At 32.0% G+C, this 22,344-nt stretch overlaps 2 protein-coding genes across 10 annotated transcripts; both read left to right on the top strand.

Moving 5' to 3' along the window:
- Nucleotides 1–4,663: 4,663 nt before the first annotated feature.
- On the top strand, nucleotides 4,664–9,385 carry LOC111275896 (putative disease resistance RPP13-like protein 1). Its single transcript, XM_089754296.1, is given in 3 exon segments — nucleotides 4,664–5,488; nucleotides 5,491–9,296; nucleotides 9,298–9,385. Coding segments are annotated over 3 exon segments (4,134 nt in total). The 5' UTR covers nucleotides 4,664–5,214; the 3' UTR covers nucleotides 9,352–9,385.
- LOC149511661 (uncharacterized) lies at nucleotides 8,566–20,473 on the top strand. Of its 9 annotated transcripts, XM_089754304.1 has the most exons (14): nucleotides 11,612–12,183; nucleotides 12,849–13,435; nucleotides 13,546–14,875; nucleotides 14,981–15,049; nucleotides 15,598–15,879; nucleotides 16,084–16,362; nucleotides 16,484–16,549; nucleotides 16,659–16,723; nucleotides 16,912–17,719; nucleotides 17,898–18,071; nucleotides 18,187–18,331; nucleotides 19,066–19,265; nucleotides 19,372–19,498; nucleotides 20,111–20,473. In XM_089754304.1, the coding sequence occupies exons 7-9, from the start codon at nucleotides 16,545–16,547 to the stop codon at nucleotides 17,142–17,144; spliced, it is 303 nt and encodes a 100-aa protein (XP_089610430.1). In that variant the 5' UTR covers nucleotides 11,612–12,183; nucleotides 12,849–13,435; nucleotides 13,546–14,875; nucleotides 14,981–15,049; nucleotides 15,598–15,879; nucleotides 16,084–16,362; nucleotides 16,484–16,544; the 3' UTR covers nucleotides 17,145–17,719; nucleotides 17,898–18,071; nucleotides 18,187–18,331; nucleotides 19,066–19,265; nucleotides 19,372–19,498; nucleotides 20,111–20,473. The 9 variants fall into 9 exon arrangements, with proteins under 9 accessions (XP_089610426.1, XP_022717252.2, XP_089610424.1 ...); XM_089754300.1 differs by lacking the exons at nucleotides 14,981–15,049; nucleotides 15,598–15,879; nucleotides 16,084–16,362; ... (6 more) ...; nucleotides 19,372–19,498; nucleotides 20,111–20,473 and adding exons at nucleotides 8,566–9,506; nucleotides 9,615–9,718; nucleotides 9,897–10,196; nucleotides 11,033–11,499; nucleotides 12,453–12,734 and having other exon boundaries at nucleotides 11,609–12,183; nucleotides 13,827–14,136; XM_022861517.2 differs by lacking the exons at nucleotides 14,981–15,049; nucleotides 15,598–15,879; nucleotides 16,084–16,362; ... (6 more) ...; nucleotides 19,372–19,498; nucleotides 20,111–20,473 and adding exons at nucleotides 8,566–9,506; nucleotides 9,615–9,718; nucleotides 9,897–10,196; nucleotides 11,033–11,499 and having other exon boundaries at nucleotides 11,609–11,712; nucleotides 11,892–12,183; nucleotides 13,546–14,136.
- The last annotated feature ends 1,871 nt before the right edge of the window (nucleotides 20,474–22,344 follow it).

Genomic DNA, 22,344 nt, shown 5'->3' on the forward strand with positions numbered 1-22,344 from the left:
TATGATGGATTTTTGGTTGTTGCGGCCATTGTTGCTTCACTGTCTCTGCTTTTTGGCAAGACATGTTTTTTTTTTTTTTTCATGATCGTTGTCGTCACGTATAAATTCGAAAATTTGTCTATTATATATATATATATAATCATTAAATTATCATTAAATTTTTTTAATTACGTGTTATTGATTATTTATGTGTACTTATTTTTTTTAAGTTATCTTAAATTTAAATTAAAAATCTTTAAAAAGAATAAATTTGATTTACATCAATAAAACAAAAGTTTAGTAGCCATTTACATCTATGAAAGATTTTAGCATTAGAGTTTGCAATCTAATATGTACCTTTCGAGTTTTAATAGACTCAACCTATAAGGTTGATTTTTTTTTTAAATTAAGTTTTGAATTGCGTAAGATCAAGATCAGATTTTATGCAAATTTGGTTTAACTTGACCAAATATATATATATATATATATATATATTATTTTTATTATTTATTTAATTTATATATTTATATTTAAAAAATAATATTTTATATTAAAAATTAATATTTTATTAATTTTAATTTGGATTGATTGTTAGTTTAAATATACACGAATTGAGATGAGTTCGTTTATAAATATAATATTTTAATATTAGATCGAGTGGAATTTGGATATTGAGTTTATAAAAATCAGATCGAATTCGGATGAGTAAAAATTTGTCCTGATTTAATTTATTATCATCTTTATTTAGCATCTTATTATGTTTAAAATTGATATCAAATTAATTATATATCATTTTACCTAAATTTTAATCAAAGGTAGTATTTTATCATACAAATAAATTAATTTTAATTTTTTTATTTATGTTTACAACATTGTCATACAAAATTCTATTAAAAATATTATGCAATAATATTATAATTAAAACATACAACTATCATGCAAATATATTAATAATCATACAAATAATAAATAATTATGATAATAATAAATTACACAAATAAATATTTGGTAATCAAGTAAATTCATGCAAATAATTAAACTCATGCAAAAATATATAATAAATTAAGCAACAACTATTAATGCAAAAAAATAAAAAATCAAATAATAAAAAAATCATACAAAAACATAAAAGTTAATATCAAAGTTTTTTTTTTTTTTTTACATCATCATAAATAAGTAGATTAATAACAAATAAAAAGGAAAAAAAATAACTAAAGCACTCAAATGGGGTCTACATGATTCTTACTTTCCTTTTTCTTGTTTAATTTTGACTTGTATCATACCATGTCAAGGCCATGCTTTCCACGAAACCCTTTAGCTCCAGCCTTATGCCACCGTGCCGTGACCCAGCTTTCCCCTTTTTTTTTTTTGGCAAATTTTGCAAACTTTCTTTTGCTTTTGTTTCTTGACGATTCGTGTTTCTACCTTGCTTCTTATTATCCTTATATTGCTTCTCTTCTTGTTGATTAAAGCCTTTAATTACTCTCATAGTCTCTCCTTAAAACTCAAAACTTTGTATTGCATAAATTATTGATTGTATTGCTTCTTGGAATTTTTTTTTCTTTTCCCCCTCGCTTGAGCTTGTAATTAAGCTCTTTATATAAAAATTAAATTCCTTTTTGTTTTGAAAAAATTTAATACTAATAGAATCTATTAAGATTCTGTCAAAATTTATTTTTTTTGTAAAAAATTAATTTCAAAAATTACTAAAATCAAATTTAATATTTAAATTTCAAATTTAAATAAAATCACAAGCTATAAAAAAAGAGAGTAAAAATATATGTTCATAAATTAAAATAAAACACAATTTTGGGCCTTTAATTTTGGCCTGCAAATAAATGGTATGATTAAACGTTTTATGGAAATTGACTCTCACAAAATATTTTTTAAAAATTTTTTACATTTTCAAAAAATTAGAGATTTTTTATTATTTGGATGAGTCAATGAAAAATATTTTTTATTATTTATTTGTTTTTTGAAAAATATATTTTTCCTAAAATAAAAATAATATAATTATTAAAATGTTAAACATTATTTATTATTAAAGTATATTGAAATTATTTATTATTAAAATTATTAATATTCAAGAATAATTATATTTTAATAATAATATTAATATTAAAATATTATGTTAATATAAAAATACTTAAATTAAAACTATTTATTATTCTTTGTACTAATATTTTAAAATAGTATTACTATTCTTAAAATAATATTTTTATTAATATTAAAATATATTATTAAAATATTTATATTTTATATTAACATATCTATCATTAAATCACAAAAAAAAACTTTTATTTATGTTTATTATTAAAATAGTAATATAAATACCTTAATAAATAAAATATAAAATTATATGTTTTAAACTAAAAATAATAAGAAATTACTAAAATATTCATATTAAGAAAATAATATTATTAAATTATTTAACATTAATTATTAAAATAATAAAAATGTTATTATATATGTTATTATTTATTATTAAAATAATAATAATATAATACTATTTATTATTGAAATATTAACATTTTTTATTTTTAATAATATGGAAAATAAAAATATTTAAAACTAAAATATCAAAAGACTTTTAACATTAATATTTTAATTTTTAATTTAAATATAATATTTTTATTAATATAATAATATTTTAAGTCGAATTAAATCAAGTTTGAGTTTAAAATATTATATTTAAAGTCTTATTTGAATAAAACTATAAAAATATTTAATATTAAAATATTTTTAATATTAATATTTTATTTTTTAAAAAAATTAAATAAAAATATTATTTATTAATATAATAATATTTTAAGCCAGATCAAATTAAGTTTAAACTTAAACAAATCATTTATAAGGTTTGACTTGAGTAAAATTATATTTAAACATATTGATAAATAATTTTACTTATAATCAGTGCTTTCCAAAAATTATCTTTTCCTTTTCAAAAGTGTAAGGCAATTTAAAAAAAAAAATTACTTTATTTTTCATTGACTAGTAAACCATTTTTTGTTAACTAATTAATTTTTTAATAAACAAACACAAAAATACAAAAATTATTTTTTACAAGTCACTTTTTTTATCAAACAAACAAAACTTAAAACTCAAATTCTAATAATATAAAAAAGATATCAGACAAAATGAAGTATTTACAATTGTGTTAAGTGTATGCAGCCAAGTTAGGCAATGGGAGAGCTTCTTATTGCTTGAGATATGTGGTTGCCGAATGGAAGTGGTGCTCTCGACTGAGGGTTTTTGGGTGATGAGAGCAGTGCTTTGGCCAAAACTAAGGATACGGAAGGCTCCGTGTGATGGTGTTAGCAGTGGTCTTTCATAAATTGACGATGGTATCTTTTTTTCGGCTGATTCGATGGCCGACTCTCTTTGTTCAAAATTGGCCCCCTTATATGAAATGAAGAATAAAAAAAAAAGATCGCCATAAAATCCGGAACACATGGGAGCACGAGAGGTTGTGACCAGATGGCCAAAAAACAGGGGGAGCACATGGGAGGTCATCATTTTTTTGGCCCTTTTTGCCTTTTTGATTTTTTTAATTTTTTTTAATGATTAATCAATATAAAAACATGTAATAATTAAATCAAATATATAATAAACATGATTAAAATATTATAATAAATTCAAATTGAATACATTAACATCGTGAATTTATTAAGAATTTATTTCGATTAATTAAAATAAAATTAAGTATTTACAATATATAATATATGATCAAATCAAAGGTTCATTAACAACAGAGCAGTGGCTGAATGGCAACCTCATTAAAAGCGAGGCCTGGACTTCCGTCGAGTTTGCAGTTTGCACTAGGAATTGTGAAAAAGTTTTCTGGACGCCTGAAAGATTTAGAGCTTGCAAAAGTAATATTTTTCTTACGCCGATAGAGTTACCAAAAATTTTATCATTTTTTTTCAATTGATTTATGCGTGGTGTATAAATCAATAAAATATAAATAAATGATAATACGTATATGTTTGTAATTTATATATTTATTTTTAAAGTTGTTTGAGTTTAATTTGTATTTAAAAGAATTATTTGTTTAAGTTTAATTACTTTAAATGTTAGTGTTTAGTTCAGTTTATATTCATCTTAATTAAGTTAAATAAAATTATTCATAAATATTAAACGAATATATTTATAAAAATATATAAATAAATATATTTATAAATATAAATAAATTATAATTAAATAAATAAATTATAAAATGAATATAAATAAATTTTAAAATAAATTCGAGTTAAGATTGAAAATGTAATAATAATAATAAATAAAAGAATAAATAAAAATAAATATTAAATAAATAAATATTAAATTATTTTTAAATAAATTTATTTATAAATATAAATAAATTAAATAAATTTTTGTTTATATTTTTTAATAACCCAACATAAATATATAAATACGAAAGATATTTACGAATAATTTAACAAAAATTCTGTTTCATTTGCACCGTTAATTATGCATGTATTTTCAAGAAATTCACTACCCAGTCAGTCCAAAGAAAATTTGTACGATCTTTTAGCAATTGAGTGATGGTTTACCCAGAAATTAAGCAGCAAGTCAGTTGAAGAAAATTGTAAGGGTTAGCTGAAACAGTGTGGCCGGTTGACGTGTTGGCTACTCAAAACTTTTCATTTCAAGATAAATGTGGGAACAATTGTTGGGATGAAATGTTTATTATTATTCGTACTTTAAATTTTTTCTGAAAGTGGTTCCTTGCTTTTAACTCAATTGCTCTTGAATTTATTCACCTTAATCTCCAAGCAAATTTCATTTCAAGTTATGGAAAAATCAAAACAAACTTCAACCCACTTTATTACCATCAAAATACACTAAATTAAAAATTTTGCTTTTTCTTTCACCAAACGAAAAAAAGACCAATAATTGAAGACAGCTAACCAATGAGAGGTGTGCGATAATTTCATCTTTATCAGAGCACTACCCATACAGTGGCTTAATGGGAACTGTTTTCTGCTTTCCTGTTATTTTGCCATCAACACTGCTTGCCGCTTGGGGTCCATCTATCAATCCGAATTCGACGACTTCAAGTCAATGCCTGCCTAATTGTCTGAATTATTAGCTGCAGAAAATTAGGTATTCAGTAAGTTGCATGACCAAGTTTTTGAACTTCTACAAATTAAACAGAGCGATCTCGTTTTACCCGTATTTCCGTTCTTCTTGTTCATCTCTCTTCACCTTCGTTTCTTATAATTCCATTCCACTATGTCTGTTATTGGAGAGGCTGCTCTTTCTACGTTTTTGGAGCTATTGTTTGACAAGTTGGTCAATTCTGCACTCAACTTTGCTACTTATCACAAGCAAGTTCGCGAGCAGCTCAAGGAGTGGGAATCAAAGTTGCCAGATATCCAAGCAGTGCTGAATGATGCAGAGCAGAAGCAGATCAAGAATGAGCTCGTGAAGAAGTGGTTGGCGGATCTGCAGGACTTGGCTTACGATGCGGATGACATCTTGGACGAGTTTGCTTATGAAGCTTTACGTCTCAAGCTCAAGCCAGCACTAGTAAGGTACGGCAACTACTTATTCCTACCTGCTGTACTAGTACTTTCAGTCCAACTTCTTTTAAGTTTTCTGATAAGATGATTCCCAAGATAAAAGAGATTAACACTAGATTGGATCGTTTGGAAAAACGAAGAAGTAGCTTGGGCTTGAGTAAGATCATGTCTGAAGGTGCAAGCTCCAAGGTAATGAAAGCAAGGCCGCAGCCTACTTCTGTGATGGATGAAACTATTGCATATGTTGGTAGAGACGATGAAAAGCGAGAAATGCTTGAATTGCTCAAACGTAATAACGGTGCTGAAGATGGTGTTTCTGTCATTTCCATAGTTGGCATTGGAGGGATGGGTAAGACAACTCTTGCTCAGCTTATTTACAATGACGCCAGCATACAACATTCGTTTGATCACAAGGCATGGGTATGTGTCTCTGATGACTTTGATGCCATTAAGGTAACAAAGTCAATTTTAAAATTCATCGCTCCTTCGGAGGCTTGTGATGACAATGACTTGAGTTTGCTTCAAGAGAAGATAAAGGAGAAGTTATCTGGAAAAAAATTCTTGCTCGTTTTAGATGACATTTGGGATATAAGTTACAATGAGTGGACTATCCTACGATCTCCATTTGGGGTAGGAACAAAAATTATTGTGACAACTCGCTTTCAAAGTGTTTCATCTAATATGGTTACTATGAAATCTTTCCACTTGGATAAATTATCACATGTTGATTGTTTATCTATATTTACTCAACATGCATTAGGAGCAAGGGATTTCAATGGACATCTCGACTTTAAAGATGTTGGGGAGAACATAGTGAGAAGGTGCAGTGGCTTACCTTTGGCAGCAAAAGTCATCGGAGGCCTATTACGCACAACTAGAGATCGTGGTGCATGGGAAAATATATATGAGAGCGAGATATGGGATTTACCAGAAGATCCATGTGGAATAGTTCCAGCTCTGCGACTGAGCTATCATCATCTTCCTCCACATTTGAAACAATGCTTTGCATACTGCTCTATACTTCCTAAAGATTATGAATTTGAAGAAGAAGAAATAATCTTGTTATGGAGAGCAGAAGGCTTACTACAACAGAAAGCTGGGAGTCAATGTAGAGGTTTCGGTAGCCAATGCTTCCGAGATTTAGTGTCAAGGTCATTTTTTCAAATGTCTGATAAAGGCGAATCTTTGTTCGTAATGCATGACCTTATCAACGATTTAGCTCAATTTGTTGCTGGAAAGATATGCTCCAAATTTGAAGGCAATAAACAACAGGAAATTTCACGTCGCACTCGACATTTATCTTATGTTCAAAGTGAGTTTGATGGAGTGATGAAGTTCGAAGCATTTGATCAAGTGGAGCATTTGCGAACCTTTCTACCATTAAGGTTGCAAAGGACAGGGACAGGTCTTTCTTTTTTGACCGATGATGCCCTTCATAAGTTGTTGCCTAGACTTTCATGCTTAAGGGTGCTTTCTTTTAGTGGGTATTGGATCACTGAGTTGCCTGATATTTTTGAAAATTTAAAACATCTACGCTACTTAGATTTTTCTCGCACTCTAATAAAATGTTTACCTGATTCTCTATTTACCCTTTATCATTTGGAAACTTTGAAATTGAACTGGTGCATGCAACTTGAAATATTGCCTCCGGAGATAGAAAATTTGGTCAACTTGCATTATCTTGACATCAGGGGTGCACGTTTAATAAAAGGGATGCCTTCAGGAATTGGTAAACTAACCAATCTTCAAAGGCTATCTGATTTTGTTTTAGGCGAAGATGACGGTCATCTTATAAAAGAGGTGAAAAATTTGTCAAATCTCAGGGGTGAATTTTGTCTTTCAGGATTGGAGAACGTTGTTAAAGGTCAAGATGCTTGGGAAGCAAAGTTAAGTGAAAAGTCAGAGGTTGATAAGTTGGAATTAAAATGGAGTGGAGACTTTGGGTATAAGATAAGGAATAAAGAAGTGGAAGAAGAGGTGTTGAACTTTCTTTGTCCTCATAGAAAGAAGCTTGAGGAGCTCAGCATTGTGCATTATGGAGGTGCAAAATTCTCAGTTTGGATAGCAGATTCTTCCTTTGTAAATATGTTGTCTTTGAAGCTCATCAATTGTCAAAATTGCATATCACTACCATCAATTGGAAAGTTGCCGAGGTTGAAAAATCTTTACATTGGGGGAATGGATGAGGTAAAAGAAATTGGTGTTGAGTTCTTTGGAGAAAATCAACCGAATGCATTTGCTTCATTGGAGGATCTGTGTTTTGAGGATATGCTAAACTGGAAGGATTGGGACTCTTGTGAATCTGATGATCAAGTTTCGAAATTCCCCAAGCTTCGTCTGCTTTCAATCCTAGAGTGTCCTGAATTGTTAGGAAGGCTGCCTAATTGTCTTCATTCCTTGCAGGAACTTGTAATTCGTGGGTGTCAGCAGTTGGTAGTTTCAATTTCGAGACTTCCATTGCTATGTGAATTAGAAATACATGGGTGTAAAGAATTGATGTATAGCAATTGTGTGGACGTTACCTCATTGAAAAGAGTCTCTCTTTTAGGCATTTCAAAGTTTGGTATTCCACCGGAGAGGATAGTGTCCACGTTGACTAAATTGGAAAGTTTTCGCACTGGTGGCTGTAAGGAGTTGGCATCTTTATCGCAAAATGGGTTAGGATTCCTTGGGCATCTAAGCTCCCTTCGCGACATTGAAATTTCTGACTGCCCCCAACTGGTGTCTTCAGAGACAGAGGAGGTGAACGAAGAGAAATTGCAACTTGGGAAGATTTCCAGTATTGAATCTCTGACAATAAAAGATTGTGAAAGGCTTAATAGACTACCAAAAGCCTTGCATAGTCTCACATTCCTTGCAGAGATTCAAATTGGAAAGTGCCCAAGCTTGGTTTCTTTTGCGAAGAATAAGTTGCCCCCTGCTTTAAAAAGGCTGATGATTTGGGATTGTGATAATTTGCAATATTTGGTGGATGAAAGAGAAAATAAGAGTACGAGTAACGAATGTCTTCTTGAGCGCTTGGAAATTAGAGGGTGTAATTCTCTAATATGTTTATCATCAAGGAGTGATTTTCTCATTCGGCTTGGAGATCTCAGGATTGATTCTTGCCAAAAGCTGACTTCCTTATTTTTAAAGTTACCTGCAACGCTTAAACTGCTACAAATTTTTCTTTGTCCAAAGTTGGAATGCATAGCCCAAGAATTTCACCAAGCCACTTGTCTTGAATCTATTCGGATCTCCAGCTGTATGAATATTAAATCTTTACCGCAAGGAATAGAGAAGCTCAGCCATCTTCAGGAGATTAGAATTAGCAGGTGTCCAAATCTGGTTTCTTTGGAACAAATTGGGTCCCTCGCCAACCTCAGAATCTTCACAATCGAGGATTGTGAAAATTTTGGAGCCCTACCCAGGTGCATGAAAAACTTCACCTCCCTTCAGGAATTGAATGTGTGCGGCTGTTCGGCTGACGTTTCCTTTCCAGAAGAGGGTTTCCCTTCCAACCTCACATCTCTAGAAATCTCCAAAGCACCCAAAATTTATGGGTCACTTGTTGAATGGGGATTGCATAGACTCACCTCTCTCCGACAACTCCGCATCGGGGGTGAAGGATGCTCAGATGTAGTGTCGTTTCCAGAAGAGAAGACAGGAATGATGCTGCCTCCTTCTCTAACCCATATCAGCATAAGAAATTTCGAAAATTTGAAATACATGTTCTCCAAGGGCTTTCAAAACCTCACCTCTCTTCGATCTTTGTACATCTCTGATTGTTCTAAGCTCAATGCTCTTCCAGATAAAGACATGCTTCTCTCGGTTGAGGAACTACGCATTCTTGATTGTCCATTGCTAAAAGAAAAGTGCAAAAGGGGTAAGCGACGAGAGTGGTCCAAGATTGCCCACATACCTTTGGTTGAGATGGACGGCTTTGAGAAGGGATGTAGTTTATTATGATCATCCTGAAGGAATTAAATGCAAAATTGGCCCTTGCTCAATCTTAAAACACAGGTGTGAAACCACATTAAATATTGATCAATTTTTGTTGTCATCTATCTGTTTTTCCTTGGCAACAAGATAATAATTGCAATCAGTAACATTTTTTTATTATTTTTACAGGCGTTGCAAGCTAAATTGGTGACAAAATGGGATTTTAAAAGATCCGTTCATGGAAAAGGGTGGAGCCATCGAACTCTGCTTTAGCTTATTTGAGTGATAGAGTGGTTAGTTAATTCTCTGCTACTATTACTTTTATAAATTTGTTTGACACACAGGAAAGGGATCTTCACAGACTAACCTTCATTAGACATTTATTCACTGTGATAGATGTTGAGATGCAATCTTTTGCCACATATGAGATAGGAGTAATGTTTCTTACCTCATATACCTTTCCTGTCTTAGGGATTTGCCTAATGTTCAAGAGCTTTGAGAACTTCACTGAATGTTTGAGCGTCCTTTCTGGAAAGGACTTGCTTTCTCTCTTCTCCAATTATGTATTTTTTATGGCTTTTCTCCGTACAAGTTAACAGCGTAGAAGGGATAAAGGATGGATTGATTGAAGATAGTCTTCTGCTTTATGCTTGTACTAGTAACAGCTTATTTGTTATCTGGGAGGAAAAATGGAATCTGTTTGATCTCACGAGGGCAAAACTGGGAGAAAACTAGTGAATACACCCTATTTAATCAGAGTTTCAACCAAAGGTATGCCAATCTTTTTTTCTATCCTTTTTTCTTTTTATCATTTTCAATGATTGAGAAAAATTTTGATGAGGACAAGGTGTTCATTTAGTTTTTCATGCAGAATTCTTAACAAGAACATGAAGCCAAAAGGATTAAATTCATAAACATATTAATAAACATGATCGCACTATGTTCTTTTTTATTAACTTCTTAGAATTGCAAAATTTATGACATTGCATATGGCATTTAAGTTAAAAAATATTTGACATTTCATTATTACTATTGAAGGATGTTTGGATATGTGGTCAGCTCCAAAATCTGTAATAGATATCCTCCAAGGGTTTCAAAATCTCAACCCTCTTCATTATTTGTACATTTTTGGGCGCACATCTCTTCTGAAAAAAGACATGCTTCTCTCATTTGGACAACTATCTTTGCTAAATAAATAGCGATAAAGGGATAAAGTATGAGAATGGTCCAATTTTGCCCCATAACTTGTGTTGTAATTGTTGGTGGATGCGTCATCACAATTTTCAAGGCAGCCCTGATTTTCTCATGCTTATACCAAAGGTATGAAATAATTTAAAAGATGGGAAAAATAATTAAATATAAATATCTGGTTTGTTTGATTCTTGTTAGATAGAAGATAGTATTAATGCCAATGTGATATGTTCATTTTTACAGCCAATTTGAAGCTTCAAAGCTAAATCTTGAGAAAGGGTGTTCTATCACTCTATTTGAAGGTTCAATAGCCTTTCCTTTTTCCACCACACTGATGTTTATTCTAGTAATGTCAAAGTCCGAAGTTTAACCATTCAAAGGAAATGCCTGTATAACTACAGCTGTGGTGTTTACAGGCACTTTAAACTCTACATTGGTGGTGAAGGATGCTCAGATGTGGTGTCATTTTCAAAAGAAGAGATAGGAATGATGCTGCCTCCTCTAACCCATCCTGGCCATATCTCCATAGGAAATTTTGAAAATCTGAAATACATGTTCTCCAAGGGCTTTCAAAACCTCACCACTCATCAATCTTTGTACATCTCTGATTGTTCTAAGCTCGCATCCAAGGGCTTTCAAAACCTCACCACTCATCAATCTTTGTACATCTCTGATTGTTCTAAGCTCGCAGTCCTTCGTGATAAAGACATGCTTCTCCAGCCCGAGGAACTATGGTTTCGGGATTGTCCATTGCTAAAAGAAGAGTGCAAAAGGGGTAAAGGACGAGAGTGGTCCAAGATTGCCCACATAATTGATTGGGATAGGATCATCCTGAAGGAATTAAATGGAAAGTCGGCCTGATTTCCCCACTCTCAAACCACAGGTGTGAAACCACTTTAAATATTGATCAATTTTCATTGTCATCTATCTGTTTTTCCTTGGCAACAAGATAATCATTGCAGTCAGTATAATTTTTTTAATTATTTTTGCAGGCTTTGAAAGCTAAATTGGTGACAAAATGGGATTTCAAAAGATCCTTTCATGGAAAATGGTGGAACCATCGAACTCTGCTTTAGGTTATTCGATTGATAGAGTGGTTGGTTAATTCTGTACTACTATTACTTCTGTAACTTTGTTTGACACACAGGAAAGGGGTCTTCACAGACTAACCTTCATTAGACATTCATTCACTGTGATAGACGTTAGGATGCAATCTTTTGCCACATATGGGATAGGAGCAATGTTTCTTACCTCTTACACCTCTCCTGTCTTCAGGATTTGTTCAAGAGCTTTGTGAACTTCACTGAATGTTTGATCATCCTTGCTGGAAAGGAATTGCTTTCTCTCTTCTCCAACTATGTATTTATGATGGCTTTTCTCAGTAAAAGTTAACAGCGTAGAAGGGATGGAGGATGGATTGGTTTAAGATAGCCTTCTGCTTTATGCTTTTACTACTAACAACTTATTTGTTATCTGGGAGGAAAAATTGAATCTGTTTTATCCCACAAGGACAAAACTGGGAGAAAACTAGTGAATACACCCTATTTAATCAGAGTTGCAGCCATAGGTCCGTCAATCTTTTTTTTCTATCTTTTTTCCATTTTCAATGATTGATCAAAATTTTGATGAGGACAAGGTGTTCATTTAGTTTTGCATGCGGAATTCTCAACAAAAATATGAAGCAAAAAGGATTAAATTCATAAACATATTAATAAACATAATGATCACACTATATTCTTTTTTATTAACTTCTTGGAATTAAGATTGTAAAATTTATGACATTGCAGATGGCATTTTAGTTAGAAAATATTTGACATTTCATTATTACTATTGAAGGGTGTTTGGATATGCGGTCATCTCCAAATTCTATAATAGATATCCTCCAAGGGATTCAAAATCTCACCCCTCTTCATTTTTTGCACATTTTTGGGCACACATATCTTCTGAAAAAAGACATGCTTCTCTTACTTGGGCAACTATCTTTGCTTAATAAATAGTGATAGAGAGAAAAAGTATGAGAATGGTCCTATATAGCCACATACCTTGTGTTGTAATTGTTGGTGTATGCATCATCACAATTCTCAGGGCAGCCTTGATTTTCTCATGCTCATACCAAAGGTATGAAATATTTTAAAAGATAGGAAAAATAATTAAATATAAATATATGGTTTATATGATTCTTGTTAGATAGAAGATAGTAGTAATGACTATGTGATATGTTCATTTTTACAGCCAAAGCTTCAAAACTAAATCTTGACAGAGGGTGTTCTATCATTCTATTTGAAGGTTCAATAGTACCTGAAAGGCTTCACCTTTCTTTTTTCCACCACATTTACGTTTACACTGGCAACATCAAAGTCCGAAGTTTAACCATTCAAAGAAAAATGCCTGTATAACTACAGACGTGGTGTTTACAGGCATTTTAAACTCTGCATTGGTGGTGAAGCATGCTCAGATGTGGTGTCGTTTCCAAAAGAAGAGATAGGAATGATGCTGCCTCCTCTAACCCATACAGGCCATATCTCCACAGGAAATTTTGAAAATCTGCAATACATGTTCTCCAAGGGCTTTCAAAACCTCACCTCTCTTCAATCTTTGTACATCTCTGATTGTTCTAAGCTCACAGCTCATCCTGATAAAGATATGCTTCTCTCGCTGGAGGAACTATGGTTTCGGGGTTGTCCATTGCTAAAAGAAGAGTGCAAAAGCGGTAAAGGACGAGAGTGGTCCAAGATTGCCCACATAATTGATTGGGATAGGATCATCCTGAAGGAATTAAATGGAAATTCGACCCTGATTTCCCCACTCTCAAACAACAGGTGTGAAACCACTTTAAATATTGATCAATTTTCATTGTCATCTATCTGCTTTTCCTTGGCAACAAGATAATAATTGCAATCAGTATATTTTTTTTTTATTATTTTTGCAGGCTTTAAAAGCTAAATTGGTGACAAAATGGGATTTTAAAAGATCCTTTCAAGGAAAATGGTGGAGGCATTGAACTCTGCTTTAGCTTATTTGATTGATAGAGTGATTAGTTAATCCTCTACTATTATTACTTCTGTAAATTTGTTTGACACACAGGATAGGCGCCTTCACAGGCTAACCTTCATTAGACATTCATTCACTGTGATAGATGTTAGGATGCAATCTTTTGCCACATATGAGATAGTAGTAACGTTTCTTATCTCTTATACGTCCCGTCTTTAGGATTTTCCGAATATCAAAAACCAATGTTCAAGAGCTTTGAGATCTTCACTGAATGTTTGAGCATCCTTTCTTGAAAGGAATTGTTGTCTCTCTGCTACAACTATGTATTTATGATGGCTTTTCTTGGTAAAAGTTAACAGCGTAGACAGGATGAAGGATGAATTGGTTGAAGACAGCCTTCTGTTTTATGCTTGTACTAGTAACAGCTTATTTGTTATCTTGGAGGAAAATTGGAATCTGTTTCATCTCACAAGGACAAATGGGAGAAAACTAGTGAATACACCCTATTCAATCAGAGTTTCAGCCATAGGTAGGTCAATCTTTTTTTCATTTTCAATGATTGATCAAAATTTTGATGAGGACAAGGTGTTCAATTAGTTTTAATACTCAACAAGAATATGAAGCCAAAAGGATTAAATTCATAAACATATTAATAAACATGATGATCGCACTATATTCTTTTTTATTAACTTCTTAGAAATAAGATTGCAAAATTTATGACATTGCATATGGCATTTTAATTAGAAAATATTTCACATTTCATATGACATTGCATATGGCATTTTAGTTAGAAAATATTACACTAGCACATCAAAGTCCGAAGTTTAACCATTCAAAGAAAAATGCCTGTAAAAAAGGTATTTTATACTCTACATTGGTGGTGAAGTATGCACAGATGTGGTGTCATTGCCAGAAGAAGAGATAGGAATGATACTGCCTCCTCCCCTTTATCTCCATACAAAATTTCGAAAATCTGCAACACGTTCTGCATGAGCTTTCAGAACCTCACCTCTCTTCAATATTTATTCATCTTTGATCGCTCTAAACTCACATCTCTTCCAGAAAAAGACATTCTTCTCTTGCTTGGGAAGCTAGAAATTCCCTGCTGCTCATTGCTACAAGAGTGGAAAAGGGGTAAAGGATGAGAGTGGTTCAAGATTTCCCACATACCTTCTGTTGAAATTGACTGTGAAAACATCATCCTGAAGGGATTGAATTGAAGATTTAAGTTGGAAAATCCAATCCTCATTTCATTGCACAAAACACAGGTGTGAAACCATTTTAAGGATAGAGCGTTTCAAAGTTTTTCATGTTGATTTATTTTATTTTCCTTAGCATCAAGATAATAATAGTGATTAGTATGATTTTTGCAGGCAATTTGGAAGCTAAATTGGTGGGAAAACGGGCTCATTTAAAAAATATTTTCAAGGAAAATGGTGGAGGTATCTAAATCTGCCTTAGCTTATTTGATTAATGTAGCAGTCATTTGATTAATTCTCTGCAACTTTTATCTACATTACAGAATTTTTTTCCGTCCTTAATATTGTTGATAACAATTAAAAATTGGTTCTATATATTGAAAAAATCTTCTCCATTCTTAATGTGAGGAATTTTGTATACTTTTTATATAATTTCAAACTATGCCAACTTTGCTTCCTTTGCCAACCCTTTAACTTATTTCTTACATTGTCATTGTTCACATCTGGTCTCTTTGTGCTCATTTAACTTTTTTATCTTACTTTTGTAAATTTCTTGGAGAGAGGAAAGAGGAAAAAGATTGCTTCTCTGTTAATTTTACTTTTGTAAATTTGTTTGAGTAGGTCTGTACAAACTAACCTTTATTAGACATTTTTTGGCCAATTGGTAGAAGTTATTTGATGGTGATAGATGTTAGGAGGCAATAGCTTTGCCACATATGAGATAGGAATAATATTGCTTACGTCTTATACTTCATTTTCCTCTGGGATTCACTTATTATGAATACCTTCAGGAGCTTTCAGAACTTCGCTCCAAGTTTGTGCACCCCTCCAGGAAAGGATTTGCTTTCCCTCTTCTCATACTATGTATTGATGGCTTTTCTCTTGCAAAATTAACATCATGGAAGGGATAAAGGAAGGGCTGCTCGAAGATTGCTTATCTGCTTTATGCTTGTATTAGTAACAGATGATTACTTGTTATCTGGGGGGAAAAGTGGAATCTTTTTGACCTCACGAGAAGGAAACTGTGAGAAAACCAATGAATATACCCTATTCAATCATCGTTTCAATCATAGGTATGTCTATCCTAATTTTCTTTTTATCTTTTTTAATTTTCAATTCAATGATTGATTTAAATTTTGATGAGGACAAGGTGTTGTTCATTACTTCATTTATTAATCAACATGAAGATTGCACTCTTTTTTTATTAACTTTTAATAAAGAAGATTGCATATGGGATTTTAGTTGAAGATATTTGACATTTCATTGTTCTATTGAAGGATGTTTGGAGATGCCATCATCTCCAAAATCTGAAATACATATCCTCCAAGATCTTTCAAAACCTCACCTCTCTAGTATTCGTGCATTTATGAGCACAATCTATTCTGGAAAAAGACATACTTCTCTCCTTTGAGCAACTATATTTGCTAAAAATATGGTGAAAAGGTGATAAAGTTTGAGAATGGTCCAAGATAGCCACACACCTTCTGTTGTGTTATTGATGAATGCATCATCACGATTCTAAGGGCAGCCATGAATTTCTCATGATAATACCACAGGTATGACACTGTTTCAAAGATAGGCAAGATAATTAAATAGTAGTATTTGATTTACTGATTTTCATTTGATAGAAGATCATAGCAACTAGCAAGTATGATATGTTATTGATTATGTTTACAGGCAGATTTAGTTTCAAAGTCAAATATGTGAAAAAGTGGGCTTTCTATTACTCAACACCAAGATGAAGTACTTTCAAGGCTTGTCCTTCTTTTTTTCTCATCTGCATTGAAATTAACCATCACATGATCAGTGTGAGAAGTTTAACACTAAAAGACTAATGCTTGTATAAATGCAGGCACTATGTAAGATCCCTTTATGCAAATCTCTTGGTTTGTCCTTCAGAACTAGTAAAACATCAAGGTTGGAGGGATCCGTTGATTCTGTGCAGCTTCTAATGTCATTTACAATATGGAATTGAAAAGATAATCAGAAAATATGCATGGAATTTTTTTTAATTATACTTGCCTTATGAAATTGCTAGTTTGTTTATACTGGAGCTTGCCTGCTTTAAATTTAAGAAATTGAAATTTCCTCAGTACTCTTTCCAGGGTTATTCTCATTAAAGTCTGTATGCTGTGTAATTGACGAGATGCAACTGATTCTGCCTCCCTCCCTAATCGTTGTCAACGGTAACAAAATTCCAAAATCTGAAATGCCTATCCTTCAAGGGATTTTAGAAGTACTTGAGTACATCTATAATTTCACTAAGCTCACCTCTCTTCTAGAAAAAGACATACTTCTCTTGCTTGGGCAACAACTATTTAAGGTTGTTCTTTGCTAAAAGAACGGTGTAAAAGTGATAAAGGATGAGAGTGGTCCAATATATCCCACATGCCTTGTGTTATAATTGTTAATGGATTTAATATCAAACTTAATCCTGGAGCAGCCCTGTTTTCCTCATACTCAACCCACAGGCATGGAAGTGTTTAAAAGAAAGTCTAGATCATTGAATACAGATATTTGATTTCTTTAGATGGATATAAGATAATACTTAGTGTGCAATTTTATTGATCATGTTTGCGGGCAATATGAAGTTTGAAAGCTAAATATGTGACAAAGTGGGCTTTCTATTAAGACTTCAGAGGTCATGAAATTGAAAGGCTTGTCCTCATATACGTTGAAATTAATTATTATAAATGTTCAACGTTTGGCCATTAAAATAAAATTTTATGTGTTTAAAATGCTAGGTAGTTTTATTGGAAACAGATTTTAATAATCAATCTTGGAATTCATGGTTCATACTGTAAATGGTACAAGTGTTAACCTTTTATGCCTACACTTGCTAAATTTGCAGTTCCTGTTTAGCATCAAAAGGACATCGAGAACATCTTAGAAGTAATTGCGTGACAAAAAAATGTAAGGTTAAATTTGCAATAAAATTTGTTTGGTAGAAATGGTTATGGTCTTCTTGTGTTTATTAATCTCCTCTCATTAGTTTTCATATTGCTAAGTGTCATTTGTTATTTTTGCACTTGCTTTATACTTATACTTATTTCCATTTAGTTATATTTTTCATATTTAGTTTTTTCTATAGGGAAGCAATAAACGTGCCTAGTCCCAATTATGGAGTACTTGAAAGCATAAAGAAGCAAGCGGCAGATGGGTGGCTGTATAGGCCCATGTGCTTCCCCTGCAGTTTTACTTGCTTGTGTCTGCTAAGAAATCAAAAATATGTATGCAGTAATGCCATCTGCTAAAGTAATTGAAAGTACGTATTTGTAATATTCCTTTTTTTATCATTCAGATTTGCCACTGTTGGTATCAGTACTATAGTGGATTATAGGTATGATCAAACTTATAATTAGAGGGATTGTTTATGACAGGCTGCTTGTCATCTGTCATTTATGGAGCAAATTACACCGTAAAGCTGTTAAAATAAGGGTATGAAGAGTAAGTCAAGTTTGGTTAGGGGAGCATTAGATTGATTGCTATTCTGATCCAAACAAGTGAAATTCCATAACTAGCGAGGTGAGATTTTGGCTTTGATTTACTAGTTTCACTTTTTCAACTCTTAAAATAATAGTATGCATGTTTGAAGTATGTCCTAATGTACGTTATCTTTTGTATTTACATGCATATGAGATAAGGATACTGACTTTGGTAGTTTGATGAAGGGATAGGATCTTAAGACGTGGGTGGCTTTCATTTGGAATGTATGTTGGGTGATGCAAATTTAGGCGATGTGAGAAACTGACACATTACGCTGCCCAAACATGATCCTTCTATAAGTCTGAAGCTTGTCCTGACAAAACACAATCTATCCATGGGTCCAAGTGTAAACTTGCTATTATCGTTTTTCTGCTTTCCTCATTAGACAAGCTTGGAACACTATTGTATTCAAAAGGAATCAAAGCTTGCATTTGGTTGCTTTCCATTTTATTGGTTCTGGAATAGAAAGCTGTAGCTGGGTGCTTCTGATTGGAGCATGAGCAAGATATATTGTTGGTTTTGAATGGCAATTGCTATTTATTTCTTTTAGTAGGTTGACTTTAGCTAGAAAATTGGTTATCTTGATTTCCATTTGTTCATCATTTCATTGCTCATGTGATTAGGTGCAATCAAAAGTAATTTGATTTGTGTATTTTATTGCTCAATTCCAATGGTTATTATGAGATTCAGTTTTGTCTTCAATGTATTAATATGAGTTAAAGTTCTGTGGTTATATTCTCATTTCATTACAATAATGAATTTTTTTTGGTTAGCTCGGGTTCTTGATCCAATTGCTAGAGGCTTAGAAGAATTTGAAGCAGTTTTGGTAATTGATATTGTGCAAGCATAAGCATATATTGTGGTGGCCTCTGTTGGAGACAATATGTAAATTCTGGCTTCCCAGAAAGTTAAATTTGTGGCATATATGCTCGTTGAAGCTGCCAAACTTCCATATGAGATCATATTCTTGCCAGTAAGTTGGGAATTCATCATTTTCCTTCTGATAGTTGCAGTTGACTCTTTCTTTATTTCTTTATTGTTATAGTTTTTGACTGTTGTGTTGCATATTTTTGTTTTAGGAATTAGTTCCCTAGCATTCCTCAACCCTGAAAAAGCTTGTGAACTGCACAAACAAGCAAGCTAAAAGACCTACCGAGAATATGTGAATCACTAGCTATGATTTTGGTGCCCAATGGCTTACACAAGGTATCATTATCAAGCTCTCATGTCCATATTAACATCACTAGCTTTAGAAAATTGCATGTATAGAATAATTTTTGCATGACTTAACCAATGTTCTAAAATCTAATCTACCCATGTTTTTAAGTAATTCATAACTTACTACAATCAGAAAACAAATTTGTGGACTTAAAGGACTGAAAGGAGAAAAAAAAATTCACATTTGAGTGTTGCTCTGTGAACAAGTATCTATAGGGGTGATTTGAACTTGATTCTAATGTGATTTTCTTTTAGTGGTAGCTGTTTTAGATACTTTCTCTATTCTTGACTCCTTGGCTAAATTACACAACCGGAGATAACTGCCTACTTTATCCATCTCACTCGTCACTGCCTCGGGAGCACGATCTTAAATCTTCTACAAGAGAATGTCAAATGGCTACGAGTTCATTGACAATTCCTTGGATTTATGCATGTGATTTTTGGTTTTGCAAATTTTTTAACTTTGAAATTGGTTTTGAAATTGTTATAATTTCCCTGGTGATTAGACTCATTTTAAGGTATGAAGTTTGAACATCAGTCTTTAGGGATTTAGGCATTCTTGGCTAAACACTGGTCTGGTTGTATTCTGCTTTGGTCCAGGGCAAAAGGGCACAGCTATTCCTGCAATGTTCTGCAAGTTGTCAGGTGATCAGCAAGAATGAAATTGTGTTTGATGGAAACTTCATTACCTGCAGTAGCCATGGCCTTCTATGGAGTTTACGCTAGGAATTTTGGTGAAGTTTTTTAAAAGGACTGAAAATATTCAAATTGGTTTCTACAAAATAAACAGAATGCTTCTGTAAAGTTTCATACCACTGAAAGCTACCTATTAAAGGTGGCTTTCATGACGATTTATGTTTACATGACAAAGCAAAGTTTCATGCTAAACATTACTTTGTAATCTGTATGCTAAACATTCCATGCCATATGGTCGTGTTAATCGATCTCTCTAATATAGTGTCATCAAGCTTTTAAATATCAATTTTGATGACTGTATTAAGATTTTTAAGGTCTTGAAATTTATCCATAATATAAAAAAATATATATTATAAACAAAATTGGGATGGATGAACATAAGAATTAGACCTTTAAATGGTGGATCAGCGGTTACCTAAGTTAAATTTCAACGCCTTCAATCTCGTATTTTATTCTCATGTTATATTATCATTTCTTTTTGTATAAAAAAAAGAAAAAAGAAAAAGGCAGAATCGGATTTTATTTCAGTTTAATTATTATTATGTCATTATCAATAGTACTCATTAAATATTCCAAACTCGTGGAGCTTAGCTAACGTTGCTTCTTTGAAAATAATTTCATTGGTTAACATCTTCAGCATACAAATTCACCTAATAAAGCAAGAACAATCTAAAGTTGCATTTTAAAGCTAAATTTTGACTAATGATTTTTCTAACTAATAATTTAGCTTCTTTCTCTTTTTATCTTACCAAATTCTCCCTTAAACCCTCCAACTCTGAGTAAGATTTGACTATTAAAAATAGACATTTGATGCTTATGTGAACTATTTTCTATGCTTAAAAGGGTCAATTTTCTGATTTAAAATAAATATTGGAATTTTACCTAAAAAAATTGAATATTGAGAAACCAACAAGTGGTAAGTAAGTTTGTTGACGTAATTCTTGATATGGTGTAGATGAAGCTTTTCAGAGGTTGAGTTGGAGAACATATCAAATCTGTCACAAGAAAAAATGGTTAGAGAGTGTCAGAAATAGCATTTCGAGACGTGCTTTAATGTTTAAATTAGTTAAATTTCTTAAGAAAATTAGGAAGTAGAGGAGAAAGAAAATAACGAGAGAAAGCAGAAAATTAGAGTAGAGAATATTGCATGTCTGATATGATTTTCTCTTTTATACCTCGTGGATAATGATATGGCTAGTTGGCCATATAGTTGTCTATCTTAAAGCCAATAATGTGATGGTTATAATGTTGCTGATATGGCCATTAAAGTGTAGCAAAGCTTATTAATTTTAAACAAATATATAACAGTCAAAGCCTTTAATAAAAAAATAATTATTTAATGTGGACGGTTTATATTATTGACAAATGGATTGTGCAGGTTGATATAGGCAAATACCTTGGCCTCTCTTATTTGCATTTAGATGCTGTTATATATGGAAATGACGCAATAAGTGCATTTTTTCAAAAGGTTTTACTTGGCCATTGCATGTTGGCAAGATTGTTTGAGCTAGAATTTTTGATAATTTTTTTCATTGTAAAAGTTTGTCAAAATTTATTTATTAATGAATTGAGTTTAAAATAAATCATTTTAAGTTAAACCGAAATAAATATATTTATATATTATTATTTTTATTTTAAACTTACTTCATTGTTTGTATGTGTGTCAAAATTACGCCTGCATATTAATTTTATAACAGTTATAATTATTCCTCTGCATGGTGCTTTTTCCTTTTGTTCCTACGCTTGCTAAATTTTCTTTTTATCTTAGCATCATCAATAATCATCTGGATTCATGCAGATTATAAACAAAATGGCACAGTGTATTTTAACTAGAATAATTAATATTTATGCTTGCAGCTTTGTTCGCCATTACAAGAAAAGCGAAAGCTTTTGGAGATTGAAATTTTGGTTTGGTTTATAAATCAAACTGATGAAAATTTTTATTCTTGGTAGCCAACTAATTAACCAAACCAAACTAATTAGTGGTTTAGTTGATTTGGTTTTGTAGATTTTAATCAAATAATGAACAACTCTATTTACGAGGGATAATGTCCCATGGTTCGAATACCATTCTCTAATATAAGTAATAGATACAAAATTATATAATAACATGTTAAAAATATAAAAAATAATAATGT

This window comes from Durio zibethinus, chromosome 25, assembly GCF_047325235.1.
Source record: "Durio zibethinus cultivar Kanyao isolate XHJ-2024 chromosome 25, ASM4732523v1, whole genome shotgun sequence".
In the NCBI taxonomy this organism is placed as follows: domain Eukaryota; kingdom Viridiplantae; phylum Streptophyta; class Magnoliopsida; order Malvales; family Malvaceae; genus Durio; species Durio zibethinus.